Genomic DNA, 20,900 nt, shown 5'->3' on the forward strand with positions numbered 1-20,900 from the left:
ACAGATGGTGTGATCTGTAGAGCCTCCGAAATCGCAACAAAATTAAGAGCTGCAGAGCATAAACAAGAAAAAGAACCAACAAAAGAGTTATTATCTTTTCTCACAAAGAAGCTATTCCTAATCTCTGAGAAACATTGTACAAGCCAATTTTAGCAAGATTTTTCTCTTTACTTTAAATATCCAAGAATGTCAGATTGTTAGAATCTAAAGTAAAGCTAGAAGCCTAGAACCTTTTTAAATCAACATTGAGTACCTTTGACAGGTTAACAAGCGAAAGAAGCAATGAAGAAGCTCCAGACAAACTTACATCCACCAATGTAACTCCCCATGAGAGCAGCTGCAATTTTCCAGTTATCCGGACCAAGCGATCTCATTGGTACCAACACAAAAGCCACCACAGTTCCAACAATCGTCGCAACTGCCACCAAACCAACATCAATCAATAATCCCACTAACCCACATCATCAATGACATTGTCACATAATTCTCCAAGACCTAACCTACGGATCTAAACTAAGCAAAGACAAAACCTTTACCAGATCCAATTAAAAATGCAATGAGCAACGACCCAGTAGATCGGATAATACGACGGAGATCAGCTCTAAACAACAGCAACGGAATCGTATGCGGCAAGAGAAACTCCATGAAGAAGTCATACGACGGCGTTTCGAACGGAATCAGCCCTAAATTGCTCGCGGCGAGACCAAGCAACGTGCTGGTCAACGCACCACTCACCATACTTCCAAGTCTCGTCTTCTCCGACCTTGGTAAATTTCAGAGATTTCAGTATACAAAACTCTTAAGAACTCACAGAGAGGGATATTGAGGTGATTTACCAAACACCGAAGGCTCCGGCGGCGAAGAGAGTGGCCCATTGGGACCAGTGATCGTCGGGAGAGATTAGAGGGAATCGGAGTTGTGAGAAGACTTTCACGCGCCGAGTTGAAACATGACGCGGTGGTGTTAGTAAAGGGAATCTTATCGGAGATTTGTTCCGGCGGATGGTTATTGTTGATGATAAGCCGTGACGAAAGCCATGGCGGGAAGGGGACACGTGGTGCGATGATAGTGTGGGTGATAGTGGATTTGGTAACACCACTGTGAATACAAGAGCCATAGATGGGAATACACATTAATATTTCAAGTCCGATAATGTTTTGGATATTTTTCTATTTATATAGTTTTAATTATTAAAGTTTTTATTTTTGGGACCAAAGTTATTTAAATATTTAAATATTTAGATTAATTGAATAAAATAATCTTATTTACCCATTAAATTACCTAATTTACCTGTCTATTCTACAATATACTTATTTATTTCTTTAATGTGTCGGTCCAAACTCAAAACCTTGTTGGTACCAAAACCACAATCATCCGTTAATCACCAAGGTTTTTTTTTTTTTTTTGAACAAAATACGACTTTCAATTAAATAAAATTTAGGGATTATAGAACGACAGATCGAAGGGCATTCTTTGTCAGACGATCAGCATGGTGATTCAGAGTTCGGGAAACGAAATTGAAAGAGCAGACATTGAAATTAGAGGATAGGGAAAGGACATCGTGGAGAGTCCCATGAAGTTCCTTCTGGTGGAACTTCTGATTAAGAGCTTGGACCAGCATAAACGAGTCGGAAGCGAAGGAGATATCCCTGATGTTCGATTCGATTGCAACTCTCACTGCTGTGAGAGTTGCCAACGCTTCAGCCATCAACGGGGAACTAACATGGGTCGTCGAGGAGGAACCTTCGGCTTGGATCTGACCGGATTGATCTATAATCGCCCAGCCAAGACCAGCTGATCCGTCGCGCCAAGCGGCATCTGTGAAATAGGTGGTATTAGATCGAAGTCGAGGGGGCTGTGGGTTTGGAGTGTGACGTTGATCTGTTTTCGGAGGGGGGGACTTGGGCTTTCTGCCATTCTCTGGCTCTTTGCATGGCGATAGACAGAGCTTCCTCCGCCGATACAGCCTTTTTGTTGAAGATTAGCTGGTTCGGGGTGGTCCATAATGCCCAGATCAACCACGGAGCAATGGGACCATAACCTATACCGGTAGGAGGTAGGCAGATGAGGTTATTCATAAGCGCAAAACCTTCCATAGTTGAATTTATAGTTTCCGATCTAAAGGGGTGTTTAACAGGGAGCATGGACCAGACTCTTGACGCAAAAGGGCAATTGAAGAAGAGATGCAGTGTCATTTTTTCACCATCGCAATGGGGCATTTGGAAGAATCAGTGATGGTTCTATGGAGGAGGTTTGCGCCCACGGGTAAGGCATTATGGACAGCTTTCCATAGGAGGAGTTTGGTTTTTGGGGATGTTTTAAGAGCCCAGATGTATTTGTGCCAGTTGAAATTTTCTGTGGTACTCGGATTGAGCTGGCTCAGTGAGTTGTTTTCATCCGCAAGTTTGGTGGACTCAAAGTAGCCTGATTTCGCCGTGTATACCCCATCTTTTGTAGGTAGCCATGCCCATGTATCCTTAGCTCCTCTTAAGCTAGGTTTTAACATTCGGATATCTGATTCATAAGCTGGTAAGAGTTGTCTAATGAGGTCCACATTCCACTCTCCGCTTTCTGGCAGAATGAGATCCGCTACTGTAAGGTTTTATGAATCTCTTGTGGGGGGCCCATGGGGGCAGAAGGGATGGAGACAGACAACCATGGTGTTCTCCAAATAGGGGTGGAGCTGCCAGAGCCTATTAACATGCCCAGATTGGCTTTGAGAAGATCTCTGCCCATACAAATACTCCTCCAACCATGCGAAGCTGAGGGTGAGACTCTACACTCCAAGAAAGATTCGTTTTTACAGTATTTCCCCAGAAGGACCTTTGCAAAGAGGGTATGGGGCTTCGTCAGTAATCTCCAGGCAAGTTTAGCCAGCAATGCTTTGTTAAAATGTTTTATGTCTCTGATACCCAAACCGCCAAATTTGGTTGGTTTTGTTATTTTTTCCAGGCTAACCACGACATCTTTTTCTTTTCCGTGTTTGTGTCCCACCAAAATCTTGTAAGGGCTGATTGGAGGCGTTTGCAAAGTGATCCCGGTAGGTGGAAGCATGACATAGTGTAGGTAGGCATCGCAGAGAGGACCGCTTTGAGCATGGTGAGCTTTCCTGCAGTGGATAGAAACCTCGAGGACCAACTGAGGGCTTTCTGTTTAATTCGATCCACTATTGAGGTAAACAAATCCTTTTTCTTTCTTCCGAACAGCTCAGGGAGACCAAGATACTTACCTTGACCTCCTTCCTTTTGTATATTGAGAGTAGCTTTTGCTTGTGTTCTTCTGTACTGGGGAGTTTTGACAGAAAAAGTGATTGATGATTTATCCTGGTTTATTTTCTGACCTGAAGCTGACTCATACTTTTGTAGGATGCTTTTCAGTTTGTGGCAGCTCTGCTGATCCGACCGAATGAAGAACATTGTATCGTCAGCAAAGAGTAAATGGTTTACTCTGGGGCTTCCTTTCGCACTCTGATGCCAATCAAGCTTCCTTCTCTCTGTGCTTTTAGACAAAGACCTGATGAAACCTCACTGCAGATAATGAAGAGGTAGGGGGAGAGGGGGTCGCCCTGTCTGATGCCTCGTTGAGGGACAACCAGTCCTTTTGCTTGGTCATTTACTAGGAAGGAGTAAGTGACCGTGGTGACACATTGCATCAGACACCCGATCCAGGTACTGTGGAAACCTAACCTTTCTAAAGCTGCTTTGATAAAATCCCATTCAAGTCTGTCGTAAGCCTTTCTCATGTCTGTTTTAACAGCCATAAAACATCTTTTCTCAGCTCCAGAGGTCTTAAGGTAATGCAGAGTTTCGTGGGTAATTAAGACATTATCGGAGATGGCTCTTTGAGGGACGAAAGCAGACTGATTTTTGGATATACAATCATTTAGAACAGGTTGTAGTCTTTTTTGCAAGGAGTTTAGCAATGATCTTGTAGTAGACTGATCAGAGGGCAATGGGTCTGTAATCAGACACTTTCTGAGCTGTTTTTGTTTTTGGTATAAGTCTGATATGCGTATGGTTTATTTTCTGTGGCAGGTTGCCGGATATGAAGAAAGCTTGGACTTCTGCTATAATGGCATTTCCCACCGTATCCCAGTTGGTTTGGAAGAAACTAGCTGAAAATCCATCAGGCCCTGGGGCTTTGTCCGCGTGTATATCAAAGCAGGCGGCTTTGATCTCTGTGGGTGATGGCATGGCAATAAGTTTTTCATTCATTTCCGGTGTAACACACGGTTGGAGAGCTTCTTGGACTACCCTTTCTCTATCTCCCTCCTGGGAGGTAAATATATCTTGGAAATACTCAGAGATAGTTTTAACAATTTCGCTTTCCTCATACACTTTATTGCCCAGGGGGGATTCTAGCACTGAAATATTATTAATGGCTCTTCTGGTTTTTGTTGCAGCATGGAAATATCCCGAATTCTTATCTCCAAGAGTAAGCCAAAGTTGTCTACTTCGCTGCTTCCAATACTCCTCCTCTTGTTTGTAGGCTGCTGTGAGCTCCGCGTTTCGAACGGAATCAGCCCTAAATTGCTCGCGGCGAGACCAAGCAACGTGCTGGTCAACGCACCACTCACCATACTTCCAAGTCTCGTCTTCTCCGACCTTGGTAAATTTCAGAGATTTCAGTATACAAAACTCTTAAGAACTCACAAAGAGGGATATTGAGGTGATTTACCAAACACCGAAGGCTCCGGCGGCGAAGAGAGTGGCCCATTGGGACCAGTGATCGTCGGGAGAGATTAGAGGGAATCGGAGTTGTGAGAAGACTTTCACGCGCCGAATTGAAACATGACGCGGTGATGTTAGTAAAGGGAATCTTATCGAAGATTTGTTCCGGCGGATGGTTATTGTTGATGATAAGCCGTGACGAAAGCCATGGCGGGAAGGGGACACGTGGTGCGATGATAGTGTGGGTGATAGTGGATTTGGTGACACCACTGTGAATACAAGAGCCATAGATGGGAATACACATTAATGTTTCAAGTCAGATAATGTTTTGGATATTTTTCTATTTATATAGTTTTAATTATTAAAGTTTTTTTTTTTTGGGACCAAAGTTATTTAAATATTTAAATATTTAGATTAATTGAATAAAATAATATTATTTACCCATTAAATTACCTAATTTACCTGTCTACTCTACAATATACTTATTTATTTCTTTAATGTGTCGGTCCAAACTCAAAACCTTGTTGGTACCAAAACCACAATCATCAGTTAATCATCAAGGTTAATCAACCAGATTCTCTGTTCTCTTTATAGTCTAAAACACATCTCATGAAAATAACAGATTTAAATGAACTTAACATGCTTACTAATAGCTTAAAGAAAATGATTAATCTAAAGTTTCCTTTTATTTACTTTACCAAATCAGTAAAAAAAAATGAAAACTATATAAAAAGCAAAACCTTTTTGAAAATGATTGCCACCGAATCACAAAACAAAAACAAAAAGGCAGGTTTAAGCCTCCTTTGGTTTCCCATTGTTGTTTGACAAAATTCGCTTTCCCTAATGATTTCACAAACACTTTCCTCTTTCACTCACACTTTAGTGGGGGAAAAATGAGAAAAATGAATACAGAGAAGCGACAGCAAACACGCACTCTCTTCTCTCCTTTAACATCAATCATCAAAACAAAAAACCTTCTCAAACCTCTCCCCAAAAGCTTCACTCTAATGGCGTTTCCAATAAATCTAATCCAAACCCTTCTCTTCTTCTTCTTCTTCTTCTTCTTCTTCTTCTTCTCTCATCTTCATCTCTGTCTCGCTTCTTCATTCACTCCAACTGATAATTACCTTCTTAACTCTGGAGCTAACACCACCACATCTTTCTTCTCAATCCGTTCTTTTCTCAGCGACTCTTCAAACCCGGGCTCGAGTTTCCTCTCAACCGATCGATCCGTTTCGGTTTCTGACCCGAACCCATCTCCGGATTCACCCGTTTTATACCACACGGCTCGTGTTTTCCCCACCGGAGGAGGAGCATACAAATTCAAAGTCACCAGCAATGGCACTCACTTTATCCGTCTCCATTTCGCGCCTTTTAAAGCTTCGAGCTTTGACCTAAGGTCTGCGAAATTTCGAGTTTTGTTTAATGGGTTCTCCGTGATGAACAGTTTCGTTACTAGCTCCGTCGTGGTTAGAGAATTTGTACTCAAAATCGATGATCCTGTTTTAGAAGTTTCGTTTATCCCTCTTAAAGCTTCTGGATTTGGGTTTGTTAATGCGGTTGAAGTGTTTTCAGCACCTACTGATTTTATAATAGATCATGGTACTAAGCTTGTTATACCTAACTCAGCTCAAATCTTCAGTAACTTGTCATCTCAAGTTCTTGAGACTGTTCATAGAATCAACGTTGGTGGTTCGAAATTGACGCCCTTTAATGATACATTGTGGAGGACTTGGGTTGTTGATGATGATTATATTCTCTTGAGAGCTGCTGCGAAACGTGCTTGGACTACTCATTCTCCTAATTATCAAAAAGGTGGTGCCACGAGAGAGATTGCTCCTGATAATGTTTACATGACTGCTCAGGAGATGAACCGAGATAATCAGGAGTTGCAGGCAAAGTTTAACATTAGTTGGGGGTTCCCTGTTGATTCGAAACAAGTTCTACATTTGGTTCGTTTGCATTTCTGCGATGTCGTGAGTACTTCGCTTAACCAGCTCTATTTCAATGTCTTTATCAATGATCATCTTGCGTATAAAGATGTTGATCTCTCCACGCTTAACTTCCATGTGCTTGCTTCTCCGTTGTACATTGATTTCGTTGCTGAGTCTGATCGTTCTGGAATGTTGAGGATTAGTGTTGGACCTTCTGATCTTAGTAATCCGTCTAGAGTTAATGCTCTATTGAATGGAGTTGAGATTATGAGGATTGTGAGCCCTGTGACTGTGAGTGTTAAAGAGGGATCTGGGAAAAGAAGTGTTGTTTGGATCGTGGTTGGCTCAGTTTTGGGAGGATTTGTGTTCTTGTCTCTACTCTTCTTGTGCGCTTTGTGCTTGTGCAGGCGTAAGAACACCAAGACCAGGAGTTCAGAGAGCACTGGATGGACACCATTGAGAAGGTTTAGAGGCAGTTCTAACAGTAGAACAACTGAGAGAACTGTTAGTTCTAGTGGCTATCAAACTCTGAGAATCTCTTTCGCGGAGTTACAATCCGGAACCAATAACTTTGACAAAAGTTTAGTAATCGGAGTTGGTGGATTTGGGATGGTCTTTAAAGGGTCTCTTAAAGACAACACCAGAGTAGCTGTGAAGAGAGGCTCGCCTGGTTCAAGACAGGGCTTACCAGAGTTTCTCTCTGAGATAACCATTCTCTCTAAGATCCGTCATCGCCATCTGGTTTCGCTTGTTGGATACTGCGAAGAACAGTCTGAGATGATTCTGGTTTATGAGTACATGGATAAAGGACCGCTCAAAAGTCACTTATACGGATCCACCAACCCGCCTTTATCTTGGAAACAACGTCTTGAGGTCTGCATTGGTGCAGCCAGAGGTCTTCATTACCTTCACACCGGTTCTTCGCAAGGAATCATCCACCGGGATATAAAATCCACCAATATCTTACTAGATAACAACTATGTAGCCAAAGTTGCAGACTTTGGACTCTCAAGATCAGGTCCTTGTATTGATGAGACACATGTGAGCACCGGTGTTAAAGGAAGCTTCGGATATCTTGATCCTGAATACTTCAGAAGACAACAGCTCACGGATAAATCCGATGTTTATTCATTTGGTGTTGTTCTATTCGAAGTTCTTTGCGCTAGACCAGCTGTTGATCCGTTGCTTGTTAGGGAGCAAGTGAATTTAGCAGAATGGGCTATCGAGTGGCAAAAGAAAGGGATGCTTGATCAAATTGTTGATCCGAATATCGCTGATCAGATCAAACCGTGCTCGTTGAAAAAGTTCGCCGAAACTGCAGAGAAATGCTGTGCGGACTACGGTGTGGATAGACCAACGATTGGTGATGTTCTGTGGAATTTGGAACATGTGCTTCAGCTTCAAGAATCCGGACCGTTAGACAAGCCTGAAGAAGTTAATGGAGACGATACCGGTTCAGGAACAGCTCGACGAGGTCCTTATAGTGGCTCAAACACAGAGAGGGACAGTGCAGATGATGGAACTTCAGGCATAATCAGTAGCAGCCAAGTGTTCTCTCAGCTAATGACCAACGCTGGCAGATAAAAATAGACATTGCTATATATAAAGGGGAGGGGACAAGACATTAACCGGTAAACCAAAGCGGTGTACCGGTATCTGAAATTCGGTTTGTATTTGGTATAATTTTGTTTGGTTTTGTAACTTGTAGAGAGAGTACTTATTTGATTGTTCATTTCGCCATTTGTTTGTAATACGGATGAATCATACATAATAAACCGGTAGAACCAACACATTATTTGTGCGATTGGTTAAATCTTAAACCGGTTTAGAGTGGAGAAAATAAAAACCGGAATCTCAAAAAGTTCTTGATAAACCGTAAACCCTCTCAAGCCACAACGCTCAGTGAAACATTTCTGTCTCTCTCTAGAGACAGCTGAAGCAGCAGCGCTATCAATGGCGTCTCTGAGATTGTTCTCCACGAATCATCAATCTCTTCTCCTTCCATCGTCGCTCTCACACAATCCTCTAACATCATCATCACCAAGATTCGTCAAAAACCCTATCAGACGGAGTCCAATACGATCCGTACTCCAGTTTAATCGCAAGCCTGAGCTCGCCGGAGAAAAGCCGCGAATCGTTGTAATCACCTCCGGAAAAGGCGGAGTTGGGAAGACGACAACCACCGCAAATGTCGGTCTCTCTCTCGCTCGTTACGGTTTCTCAGTTGTAGCCATTGACGCGGACCTTGGACTACGTAACCTAGATCTCCTCCTAGGGTTAGAGAATCGAGTCAATTACACCTGCGTCGAGGTTATAAACGGAGATTGCCGTCTAGATCAAGCTCTGGTACGCGATAAGCGTTGGTCGAATTTCGAATTGCTATGTATCTCGAAACCTAGATCGAAACTTCCGATGGGATTTGGTGGAAAAGCATTGGAATGGCTTGTTGATGCGTTGAAAACGAGACCGGAAGGTTCACCGGATTTTATCATCATCGATTGCCCTGCAGGAATCGATGCCGGATTCATAACAGCCATTACTCCGGCTAATGAAGCGATTCTTGTAACAACTCCGGATATAACAGCGTTGCGGGACGCAGATAGGGTTACTGGTTTGCTCGAATGCGATGGAATAAGAGATATAAAGATGATTGTGAACAGAGTGAGAACTGATATGATTAAAGGAGAGGATATGATGTCAGTGTTGGATGTGCAGGAGATGTTAGGGTTGTCGTTGCTAGGTGCGATTCCTGAAGATTCTGAGGTTATTCGAAGTACGAATCGAGGGTTTCCGCTTGTTCTGAATAAGCCACCAACGCTTGCTGGATTGGCATTTGAGCAGGCAGCTTGGAGACTCGTGGAGCAAGATAGTATGAAGGCTGTTATGGTTGAGGAAGAGCCTAAGAAACGTGGATTCTTTTCTTTCTTTGGCGGTTGAATGGGATATGAAATCGAAACTGAATTGGACTTCTTCCTCGGGTATGTATGCATTGAAATCTTTTGTACAGGAACTAGGTTTTTTTTTTTGGAAGATTTTGTCACTTTGGCTTTGAGAATTTAGATTTGTTCCTAGGACAATGTGAAATTCTACTGCTAGTTTGTTGCTGAGTTCAAGCTTTTGATTTCTTATGCCTTTTGTTTCTTGAAGGTTCTTGATTTCTGTTTCTGTAATCTGTTTTTGTAAAATTGAGATTTTTCAATACATCTCAAGTTCTTATGTCAAATGGTTATGAGAATTTTAATAGCTTATTTGATCTTATCAGAACTTTCCCCTAGTTAGCCAATTGGTAAGATGATTATTTTGTTGTCCCTTTAGTACTATAGGCTTGAGTATAGTGCTTTGGTATCCATTAAGTTCTGAAAGTAGATTATGTGAAACTGAAACTCTTAGCTTAGCTGATCTGACTCGAACCAAAATATTGTCCATCATCATAGTTCTCATGCTGTTAATACAATGATAACCCCTCAAAACTTTTATTTTATTGAAGCAAAACAAGTTTACATGTCTTATAAGATTTCTGGTTCAGCACATTGTAAATAGTTCCGGTTTAAGAGATACTTGTTCGTTTTCACCACTGTAGACAACCCCTTCCGTTTGTTTACTACTACTTTACACACATGCTCATTAGAACCACAGCAACATATAGGTTACTTAGTTCCTCACTTGTGTCAGAGACACTGACAACAAATCAAAACCAAAACTTGGGATACGAATCTATATCAGGGGTTGAAAAATGTTTGTGATCTTCCGATTTACGCTGAGTCACTCTCTTGAATTTTGACATTGCAAGCTTCTAGATCATTACTGTGACTGCTGTCCGAGTCTGTGAATTTCAAGTAATTCTCGATGTTCTCTGAGCTTACGTTTCTCAGTTGGTCGAGCCACCGGTGATGGCTATTCTGTTTGGGTCTTGGGCGGTTGCTGATGGCTATGGCAAGGTCATTGGGGAAAAGTTCTCGAAGAACAAAGGCATGGATGATGGTTGTCACGAGCAGTGCAAACACGACTAATGTTGCAATGGCACAGAGGACCACACACATGATTTGAGTCATGGTGCTCCTAACGATTGTTGCATACCTGATGGTTGCAATTGCAGCACCGGTCATCGGAAATGTGTACGCCCACCAGGACAACGAAAATCTACAAGGAAAAAAAAAATGTATAAGAAGCTAAGCCAGCGGATAACTGAAAACCAAACCGTAGCAGAAGTAATTTGCTTAAGACTTACTTGATTCCACGGAAGAAATTAATCCGAACAGCCTATAAATCAAAGAGAGGGAAGATTTGTATTAGTGAATGCTTTTCTGTAGAAGGAAAGACGTATGAGTTAAAACTTATATGTAAACGTACCAATGAGAAATAGAGGAAAATGGCTATAAAGTAACAAACTTTGGAGCCATAATCGAAGGAGCCAGTGATCTTAGCCCAAGCCATGGAGGCAACACTTGGAGCCGCGACGAAGAGGAAGAAGACAGGGTGAAGATCTTTAGGCAAAGTCTCGTTGGTCGGTAGCCTTTGGTATAGAGTCACGAACAGAACCAAGTAATGAGCCATCCCAACGGCGTAGAAGAATATAGGGCCTTCTCTAAGTCCCATGGACGCACCAAGCAAAGCCCCGACAAAGTTCCCAACGACCGAGAGATGGTTCGTCGGGTTGGCAACTCGAGAGAGCCGGCGTTGGCCACCAGACATCCATTGACCGTAGATTTTGAGCTCAAGACAGATGAAAGGAAACATAAGGAGGTACCAAAGATAATGCGGCAAATCTGTGATTATGGAAGGTGGGACACCGAGGGCCAAGAAAAGTAAAGAGATGAAAGGAGCAAAGAAGAAGTTGATTCTGATTGGATGGTAGTATTCACGGCGTACGGCTTCGAAGTAGAGGATGATCTTGAGGAGGTAGATGGTGGCGATGGTGAGGATCAAAGCGACTGAGATGAACCAGAGACCCTGGTTGATCCAAAGAGGTATGTGAAGAAACTTGGTTGGCTCTGCGGTCGCTAGGGTCTTCCACATTATGGCTTGGCTGCTCACTCCTAGGCACATACCAAAGGTGGAGATCGGGTAACGGAGAAGAAACGGCCACTTTTTATCATTTGGTAGAACGATCTCTTCTTGTGGCTGCGACGTAAGAAAAAATAAGTGTGTTATAAAACATTAAACCAAAAGCTTATCACAAATATTAACGCAATTATTGTATCTGTATTCGTTGTTTCAGAGAGTTATATGAGCCGTAATGCTTTAATATATGATCGAAACTAAATCGTATTAATTGAAATGTAATATAGATATCGAAAAATAAGCGTTGGTACGTACCCGTAGAGTCTCCAATTCAGGACCTTCCAAGGCATCATAGTAGCGGTCCACAGGCATGGCTTCATTGGTATTCATATTCGGGTTATTCCGTTTTGGTGTCTCCGGTTCAATAGAAGCTGGTTTTCTTGTGAACTGTCTCTCGAGTTTCCCCGACCAAGTCTTGAACGAGTTGTACCTATTGTCTTTAAGCTTGTGCGTCGCCGGAATATGATCTTGATGTTGACGACCACTCTGATGTTGTTGATGTTGATGATGATGATGATTATCATTGCTACGACGACGATCATTATCACCGTTACCAGTTTCTATGTAGAGAGATGAGACTTTGGTGATAGGCTGAGAGAGAAACTTAACAGATTTGCCAGTGGATCCACCGTTTGTGTTGTTGTCGGAAGATGAAGATGTCGTTGGATCAGAGATCATGAGAATATTTGGTGAAGTTGGCATTGAGATTGATGGTTTTCTTTGATGAGTCCATGGTGGAGTCTCATTGTAGTTGTGATGACCTTCCATTGAGTCTATTGATACTGATGATGCTTCTTGACCGTCCTGTCCATATAAATATTGTGTAACATAATTTGCTCGGAGTTAGTTATATAATAAGTTTGTAACCTGATTCTTGCGAATGTGGAAAGTGATAAATAAAAATAAATAATATACCAAAGTAGGCGTGGAGTTATGAGAAGGATGAAAACGACTGATTATGTGAGGACTAGGATGAGCACTATCTTTGTAATTGTCAAAGCCAACCATTTCTTCTGTTGTGGCTTTTCTCAGTAGACTTGGAAGCTCTTCTTCTACTTGAATTGCATAGTTTGTTTTCTGATCCATTTTTTCTTCTTTTCTCCCACCCTATAACAAATTCAAATTATTTACATAATTAGTTGACACCTATATAAGTTTTTCGTTATTTTAAAAATTTATACTAGTTAATTAATCTTCTGACTTGACTTGTATTATTGATTCATTTCATTAACAAAAATGATTGATAAGTATAGACCCTTAAAGTCAATTCAATTGGCATTTATATATTTTTTTTTGATGGTTGAAAAAAGCATATGCGAGGGGAAACAAAAAAATATATTAGAGAATATTCACAATAAAATATTGGCCAGGGAAAAGGACTTCTAGGCTCTAGCGAGTTCTTAATTCATTAGAATGTTCGCCTTTTTCCCTTTACAATTCTCTATAACATGATTTGGAAAAATGAATTTGGGTTTTACATTTACTAAAATCACAAACTGATATGAAAAGTCTAGTGGTTTAGCCCACTAAAAATCAATCTGACCTAAATTCTCCACATATAACATCTACCTAATATGTATATCAATAATATGCAATGTCTAGTGGTTTGCCACTAAGCTGTGGTTTCTCAGCTGAATGGAATTTGACATACGTAGTCACTTACTTCACTTGCCCTATATGTATTGGAAAATGATGTTATCGGCTAGAAAGAGAAAAGAAGAACACTAACAATTGCATGCACTTGAAACCTATAAATGTTTCTTGCATTGCATGCATCTGAGATCCCTAGAATTCTCTCTGCAAATCAAACAACAATCATAAAGAGAAAAAAGAATAAATACAGTTTCATAATTTTTTGGTTTTCGAATTTTAAGTTTTCCTTTTGGTTTCTGAATTTGAGTTGTATAAATTCTTTCATATTTTATTTAAGAGAAACTGTATTTTAGAAAACAAAAACTGTAATTTTAGAACTGCATTGATAAATACTTATATACACCGTTTTTTTTTTTTTTTTTTTTTTTTTTTTTTTTTTTTTTCAACCAAACATTAATCAAATTAAAAAAATAACTCCAAGATTGGTTGCCCAAACCGGAGGAAAAGAGTTTACAAAGGAAATTTCAGAGGAAAGCAATCTTGAAGAACGGGCTAGACAATCTGCCCTTACATTGAGCTCTCTAGAGATCCTGATCAGGGAGAACGAGGAAAAGCATGGTCTGAGCACAAGAAACTCCTCTAACAGGTTCGAAAAAGATGGCCAATCGTCAGGCGTCTGCACCATCGCCACCAATTCTGCACAGTCTGTCTCAAAGCTTTGACATCCAACTCCAGCCGCCAAGAGTGACTCCATAGCCCAAATCAAGGCTTGTAGCTCTGCATGTAAGGATGTAGGACCGCATCTCTGACTCCGTGCTCCCAAAAGGAGAGTCGCATCATCATCACTACAACACCACCATCCTAGACCCTGCATAGCATCTGACCCTTTCCAAGAACCATCAATCTGACATCGAGGAAACGCTCCCCTATCCTCCACCAGAGGCGTAGTATGCAAATACCTATCCGAATAGGATTTTGCTTCTTCCCATAGTAATTTATCATTATTCGCCTGGTGTAGAATTTCCGTCGGCTCGGCTTGTAACCCCTGAAAAACTTTTTTATTCCTATCTTTCCATAATGTCCAAAGTATCCAAGGAAGACGATTAGCTACATCCGAATCCCCCGACTGAGAGGCTGCCCGCCAAAAAATAAAGTCTAAATTTGCATAAATTGAAGCAAATGGAAAGCCATCGGGGACGAACGAAACTAGGGACAACTCCCAAACATCGAGCGAGCGAGGGCACTCAAAGAGAGCATGATTGATAGTTTCTGGTGCAGCCCCACACCGTTTGCAGAGTGTATCACACCGGATACCCCTATACGCAAGTCGTTCGAGCACTGGGAGGGTGCCCGACGCAATCTGCCAGAAAAAATGTTGGACCTTTGGGGGAACATCCAGCTTCCACACCTGGGCCCTGAGGGCCATACATGTTGGTCCGTATTCGACTTCCGTCATCAGTTCTCTGGCTAATCTATAACCTGATTTAACCGTATACTTCCCTGACTTGGTAAAATGCCATACTAACCGATCCCGTTGCTGGACCTTACTGACCGACATACGCCGAATAATCGGTATATCCCCCGGATCCAGAAACTCTTCTAGAGTAGGCAAGTGCCAATCCTTCGTGACAGGATTAATTAAGTGGTTCACCATCAAGCTCGGTAACCAGAGTCGTCCCCGACCATTGGCAGGACGTGGTCTAATATCCGGAATCCATGGATCTCTCCAAACCGAAATAGAACTACCCGAACCTACCGCCCATCGCGCTCCATATTCCACTAAATCTTTCGTTGAAAAAATACTCCTCCAGGCAAAGGAGGGATTAGAAGGTTTTTTGGCCATAAGCGGGTGTTTATTGCTAAAATATCGGCCTTTCAAAACCCTCGCCATTAATGACGTCGGGTGTTGAATTAAACGCCAATACTGTTTTGCTAACATAGCATCATTAAATTGTTCCAAGGCTCTGAAACCTAGACCCCCATCACACTTATCCTTACATAGTTTATCCCAAGCCACCCAATGTAAACCATGAGCCTTATCGTTGGATTTCCACCAAAAAGTGGAAATAGCACTCGTTAATTTAGATGTCAACTCTTGCGGCAATTTGTAGCAGGACATCACATGCGTGGGAAGTGCCAAAGCCACCGATTTAATCATAATCTCCTTACCACCTTTTGATAAAAGCTTTGCATTCCAACCATTGACACGATCATCCAATCGATCCTTGACATACACCGTTTTTTTTTACGTGGTAATTCATTCGTCCTATTCATTTGAGATGTTCCACGTCAATGATCTAAAGCTAAACCAATTTAAAAAATCTGTGTTTTCAAGTTTCAAATAATTCTTAGATGATATTAACACTTAATTTTTCTATATTTTGGAAATATTCAAAAGAGCTAACTAATTTTTTCTTAACGAAAAAAAAAAACTCCTGTAAACAACAGAAAAAGAATAAAAAATAAAATATATTTCTTTCTTTTTGCTGTCATTTGAAAAAAACTTTTATTTTTGGAAACAAAATAACAAAAGATCTCAAATGTATGGTGTGGTTGCTATGTACCCATCAACTCATCGGGTCCACTTCAAAGTTATGGCTCAACCGGCCAAACAATGCTATGCTTATTCACGCGTACGTCTTGGTAACCAATATAAATTGTTTCATCGATTGAGAAAACTGATTTGATCCTATATAATATCACTACCTGTACTAGTAAAAATATGAATCTCCAATAAATTTAACAACATATCATGTACGTTGGTTTTACACAGTTAACGCGTTAAAACTTGCATCAATTGACATTTTGGGGTTTAAGCCTAATTTTGTGTGTTTGAAGCATTCAATTGGGTTTAGGAAAAGCAAGAATCATCAGAAAAAGAACTCCTAAATCATAGCTGTAAAAGATCAATATTAATGCAAATGAAGAATCGCATTTTCGTAACAAAGTGATGTAATGGACTCTGTCAACAATGAACCCAGAAAAATAAAGAAGGAGAAATGAAATAAACACTAACCTGGAGAACTTCAAGATTTGCAGCCGTAGAAATGGTGTTTTTAAAAAACAATTATAGATCTTTCTCTTTTTCTCTGTATCTTGTAGAGATAAGGAAAATGGGGATTTTGGTTTGAAGACGAAGGAGGAAATAGAAAAAAGAAAATAAAAAATAAAAAGTGAGTTGGTTTGGGCGAGAAACAAAACACGTCTTCGTACTATAAATAAGTGTTCACGTAAGTACAGTTAAGGAAACATATATAGTGAAATGTATCTTGTTATAATGTATAGCTGTAATTCAAAGCTTTCAACGTGGCCGTCTTCTTGTCGATCAACTAGTCACAAATCACGTCATTGACAATCTCAAGTTATTTTATTTCCTATTATATTTTTAGTCGCCGTGATATGTTTTATACGCATTGGTCATTAGGTGGTGGACCACATTATACGTAAACGGACAAAAACTGAAACAAATGTTATTTGGAAGACATTCAAATTAATTCATGAAACTGAAATTGATATGTTATTTGAAAGATACATACTACTAGAATAAGACCCGTACTCTAGCACAGATTAAAATTTATTTTTTTGTTTATTTGGTAATTTTTATTTAAAACATCGTATATGTGATTATTTTATTTGTTTTAAAAGTTTTTTTGGATGAAACACTATGCCATGAAATCATATATTGAATATGACTTATGAAAATAACATCTATTTTGTAAGATATATCATAATATATCTAGATTTTGGCTCGCGGTATAACATGGATTAAGTTGTGTGATAAAAAAAATAATTTTTTGTTTGTTAATTTTATTTGACTTGTTTAGTGTTTAAAATTATATATTGTATTTTGATTGTTAATTCTATGACTTAACATATGGTATAATACATATTAATTTTAGGTCCAAATATCTAACGTATGTTTGTTAAAATCATCATGGCCGAGAAAGCCTACCAAACAACATTATTCCAAACTTAAATTAAATCCAAAAAATCATATTTTTGAAATTTTAACCCGTGCTCTTGAAATTTTTTCATATTATAGTGACATATTATTGATCCGTGCTATAACAAATCAAATTAAAGTATTTATAATTTTTAACTTTTTGATCTATCATATATTTATGTTATTCTTAAAAATATCAAATTATACTATTTTTAAAGATTCCAATTTAAATTATTTAAAAAGTTTATTATAGTATATAAAACTATACAATCCAACAAAAAAATTATGAAATAAATTTAAATATTCAAATTTTGACTTGTTACTCATTCAAAATTTCTTATAATGTCAGGTAAGATTTTATTTTTGGTATAATCGGAAATCACTTGTAATATATGGAAGAGTGATTAATTTCTATTAATTTTTGAGTTTTTTTTGTCTATATATGGTTAATTGAATATTTTTTGGAGATTTTATTTTATTCTTTGGAATATACTTTTTAAGAGGATCCTAATCCTAATCCTAGATCTATATAACCTATCAAATAATTATTCCATATAACCTATTAAATAATTAATTTTAATTATAACATATATTAATATTATATGGTCTACCAATTTGATGTCGTGTACTTCCGTTTTATTAAAAATGGATGTTATCATATGAATGAGATTTTAAAATCTTTTTATAAGAAATATAAAATTTTATTTTCTTATTATAGCTCATCGTCAAGTTTTCAGTGGAACTAAAGAAGCATATAATGTGATGTGGGAGTATATTCGATTATTTAAGTATTTATACTATTAGTAATCAATAAAAATTTTAGTTGACCCAAATATAAAACTTTGTTTTGGTAGATTTAAATAAAAAGTTTAGTAATCAATAAATATTCATACATTAGTATATCAATGAAATAAAAAATTTTAAGCTTTTAAATTAAGATGGATATGTGCGGTCATTTACCTGATTAGTTGACCCAATTATCTCTCAAATATTTACCGCTGATTATCAAAATGAAATTAAATCTTGGCTATTGATTTTTCAATGATTTTAATTTAAATCAAATATTTTTATTTCTGAATCTTACAAACTTGCTTGATTGCCAAGATTTCATTAACTGCAAATCTAAAACAATTTTATGAGATAATCTCACATGGAATATTCATATTTTAGTTATAACAAAACAAGAAACAAGATAATTTTTAGGAGATTTGACATTATATATATTAACTTCTAAATATTTATCTAAATATACCTAATCTCACTATAAATACAATAGTTCTTGACCATTGAAAATATCTCAAATTTAAATTTCTGAATTTTTATAAATATTTTAGGAAAAAACGAATAAAACAAGACAAGATAATTACAATTAATATTTGTGCATATTTTTCTCACAATTTTAAGAAGAAATAAATAAATCAAGTTTAATTTTGAAAACAATTAACTAATTATAATTTAAAATAAAAATTAAATTACTTTAAAAGGGATTTTAAAATAGTAAAGTAATCATTATAGACTTAATAATATAATTTTAATTAATATATATGATATGTGAAATTAAGAAAAATCAATTCAAATTTGTTTTAATGGATATATAAAATATATCTAAAATCAACTTATTTGTAAATGCTCTCTAAAACACAAGATATGCAAGAAATATCTTTAAAAATATCGTATATAACTAATATATTTTGTAATCATAAATAAAAATAATATGTATTTATGAAAATAAACTATTTCAAGGATTACATTTGTTGTTTAAGAAAAAGGATTAAAAATCATTTATAAATAACAAAAAAAAAGCAAAGAAATTTCAATTTATATTTGTATTTCTAAATAATTATCGTAAAATAAGTATTTAAAACTCTAAAGTTTAATAATTACAATTGGTTGACTATGTTGTATTACTATATATTTATGCAAAATTGAATATTAATAAGTAGTTTTTTAATTTACTTACTATGAATAAATCTTCTATTGCAAAATGAAATAAATTATATGTCAAAAAAATGTGAGAGAATCATAAAATTTATTTATGTTCTTACCCAAAATTTTTGGACAAGAAAAATTGTCTAATCATATATATAAAAGTAGAGTTTCAGTCTCTCCTTATTGGTCCACTTGGCAATGCAATTTTAACAAAAAAAAAATTATATTAAAACACAAATTTAAAACAATGAATTTTCACATTTAACTCACATAATATAAAACTGAAATCTTTATAGCTTCTCCCTATAAATAATGCATTAACTTTATTTCTCCACTAAGTTGTATTAATCAATTGTATTAAAACAAAACAATAAATTAGAATTGTAACTCTCATTTTTCTAAATGTAATTTTTCATCATTTCTCTTCCTATAAATACTCATTATCTTATTCTCTTAGTCTATCACTCTTTCATTCTCTCATCTTCTTCCACTACTCTCAAATCTCTTTTTTGTTTTCTTTTGTTTTGTTTTGTATTTTTTTTGTTATTGTTGTTGTATGGGTTATAAAAAATCAAATCAAATATCATTGTAAAAGCTTAGTTTTAGAGTTTGTATGATATGTATATCTTATATATTTATTTTAATCTTTTAAAATGTTTATCTCCATTTTCTATTTTATATTAACATCTTATAAGTCATTATTTTCATATTTCCTTACAATATTCACCACACAATAAGATCATAAAGTTGAAATGATCCATATGTAATTATCTATTATGTCTCTGGTTATCTCACATATTCATGTATCATTTTAAATAATTTATAAAGATCAATATAATATTTAAAGATCAATATAATTATCCATTTATCCATTTATAAAGACTATTTTGTTTTGTGATCCAATTGTTAAATCTGCAGAGATCAATATAATATATATATATATATATATATATATATATATATTTTATGATTTGAGGTTTTTGAAAACAAAAAGAACATAATTAAACAATTGGTTTTTTTTGTGTCTTTAATTAAAATAAAAAATGATCCAAAAAACAAAACATATTCAACTGGAACTTAAATATAAAAATAAAGTATAATTTCAAAAATGTCATTTCACTAAATTCTCTAAAGATGAAACCATTAGTATGAAATCTAGCACTATAAATTAAATTGATGAGTGAAAACCAAAAAAAAATAAGTTATCTTTGGGATTTTAAAAATTAATGAGATTGAAGAATTCATATAATTTTATAAGAAAACTAATTTAGTTTGTCACTTAAAAAGTAATATTTTTTATTTTGAAATATTATGTGTAAGTGTAACACCCGCAAACCAAATTTTGGTATTTTGGTAAGGGTGTCGATCCACACCTCCTAGTGAGGCATCGATCGACACCAATTGTGGTTGGTTTGGTCAGTTCAATTTTAATTGTCCGGTTTGCGTGGTTGGTTTAGGGAATCCCTAAATCGAGTTTTAAAGGAAGAAAATAACCTAGGGTCGTGTGGTTTTGTCTTATTCGCCGTTTTTGAGAGAAAACACAAAGAGAGAGTGTTCTTGAGCTTTTGGGAAGAGATTGAGAGATTCCTTGCTGTTCTTGGGAGATCCAAGGCTGGGAAGGTGCTAGAAGCTTGCTAGGAGTGAGGGAATTCGTTCTTGTTGGTCAGAATCTTCCTGCAAAGAGGTGAGTGCATGACCATGGCTTATCTAAGCTAAGATCTCTAGATTCTATGTGTTTTGGAGCTTATGTGGTTGTTTCTTTGAGTTCTC

The 20,900-nt window shown here is 37.3% G+C and overlaps 3 protein-coding genes and 1 pseudogene across 4 annotated transcripts in view; 2 read left to right on the forward strand and 2 right to left on the reverse strand.

Moving 5' to 3' along the window:
• The window catches only part of LOC147919021 (uncharacterized), a 55,296-nt gene extending 54,161 nt beyond the window's left edge, over window positions 1–1,135 (reverse strand). The window contains exons 1-4 of the mRNA XM_087503817.1: window positions 837–1,135; window positions 537–763; window positions 308–418; window positions 3–49 (exon numbers count right to left, since the gene is read on the reverse strand). Coding sequence (XP_087359943.1) covers window positions 3–49; window positions 308–418; window positions 537–763; window positions 837–1,117 — 666 coding nt within the window. The 5' untranslated portion in view covers window positions 1,118–1,135. The remainder of the gene's footprint in view (window positions 1–2; window positions 50–307; window positions 419–536; window positions 764–836) is intronic.
• Window positions 1,136–1,444: 309 nt separating this feature from the next.
• LOC147919022 (uncharacterized) lies at window positions 1,445–2,195 on the reverse strand. Its single transcript, XM_087503818.1, has 2 exons — window positions 2,048–2,195; window positions 1,445–1,818 (listed from the first exon to the last, which is right to left on the reverse strand). The coding sequence occupies exons 1-2, from the start codon at window positions 2,193–2,195 to the stop codon at window positions 1,445–1,447; spliced, it is 522 nt and encodes a 173-aa protein (XP_087359944.1).
• Window positions 2,196–5,483: 3,288 nt separating this feature from the next.
• Window positions 5,484–8,424, forward strand: LOC104770772 (putative receptor-like protein kinase At5g24010 pseudogene; annotated as a pseudogene). Its single transcript, XR_015592974.1, has one exon. The product of XR_015592974.1 is annotated as a putative receptor-like protein kinase At5g24010 pseudogene (transcript).
• Window positions 8,425–8,451: 27 nt separating this feature from the next.
• Window positions 8,452–9,827, forward strand: LOC104770773 (septum site-determining protein minD homolog, chloroplastic). The gene has a single exon (XM_010495230.3). The coding sequence runs from the start codon at window positions 8,558–8,560 to the stop codon at window positions 9,539–9,541; it is 984 nt and encodes a 327-aa protein (XP_010493532.1). The 5' UTR covers window positions 8,452–8,557; the 3' UTR covers window positions 9,542–9,827.
• Window positions 9,828–20,900: the final 11,073 nt, after the last annotated feature.

The sequence above is a fragment of the Camelina sativa genome, chromosome 20 (assembly GCF_030686135.1).
Source record: "Camelina sativa cultivar CO46 ecotype springtype chromosome 20, ASM3068613v1".
Taxonomy (NCBI): domain Eukaryota; kingdom Viridiplantae; phylum Streptophyta; class Magnoliopsida; order Brassicales; family Brassicaceae; genus Camelina; species Camelina sativa.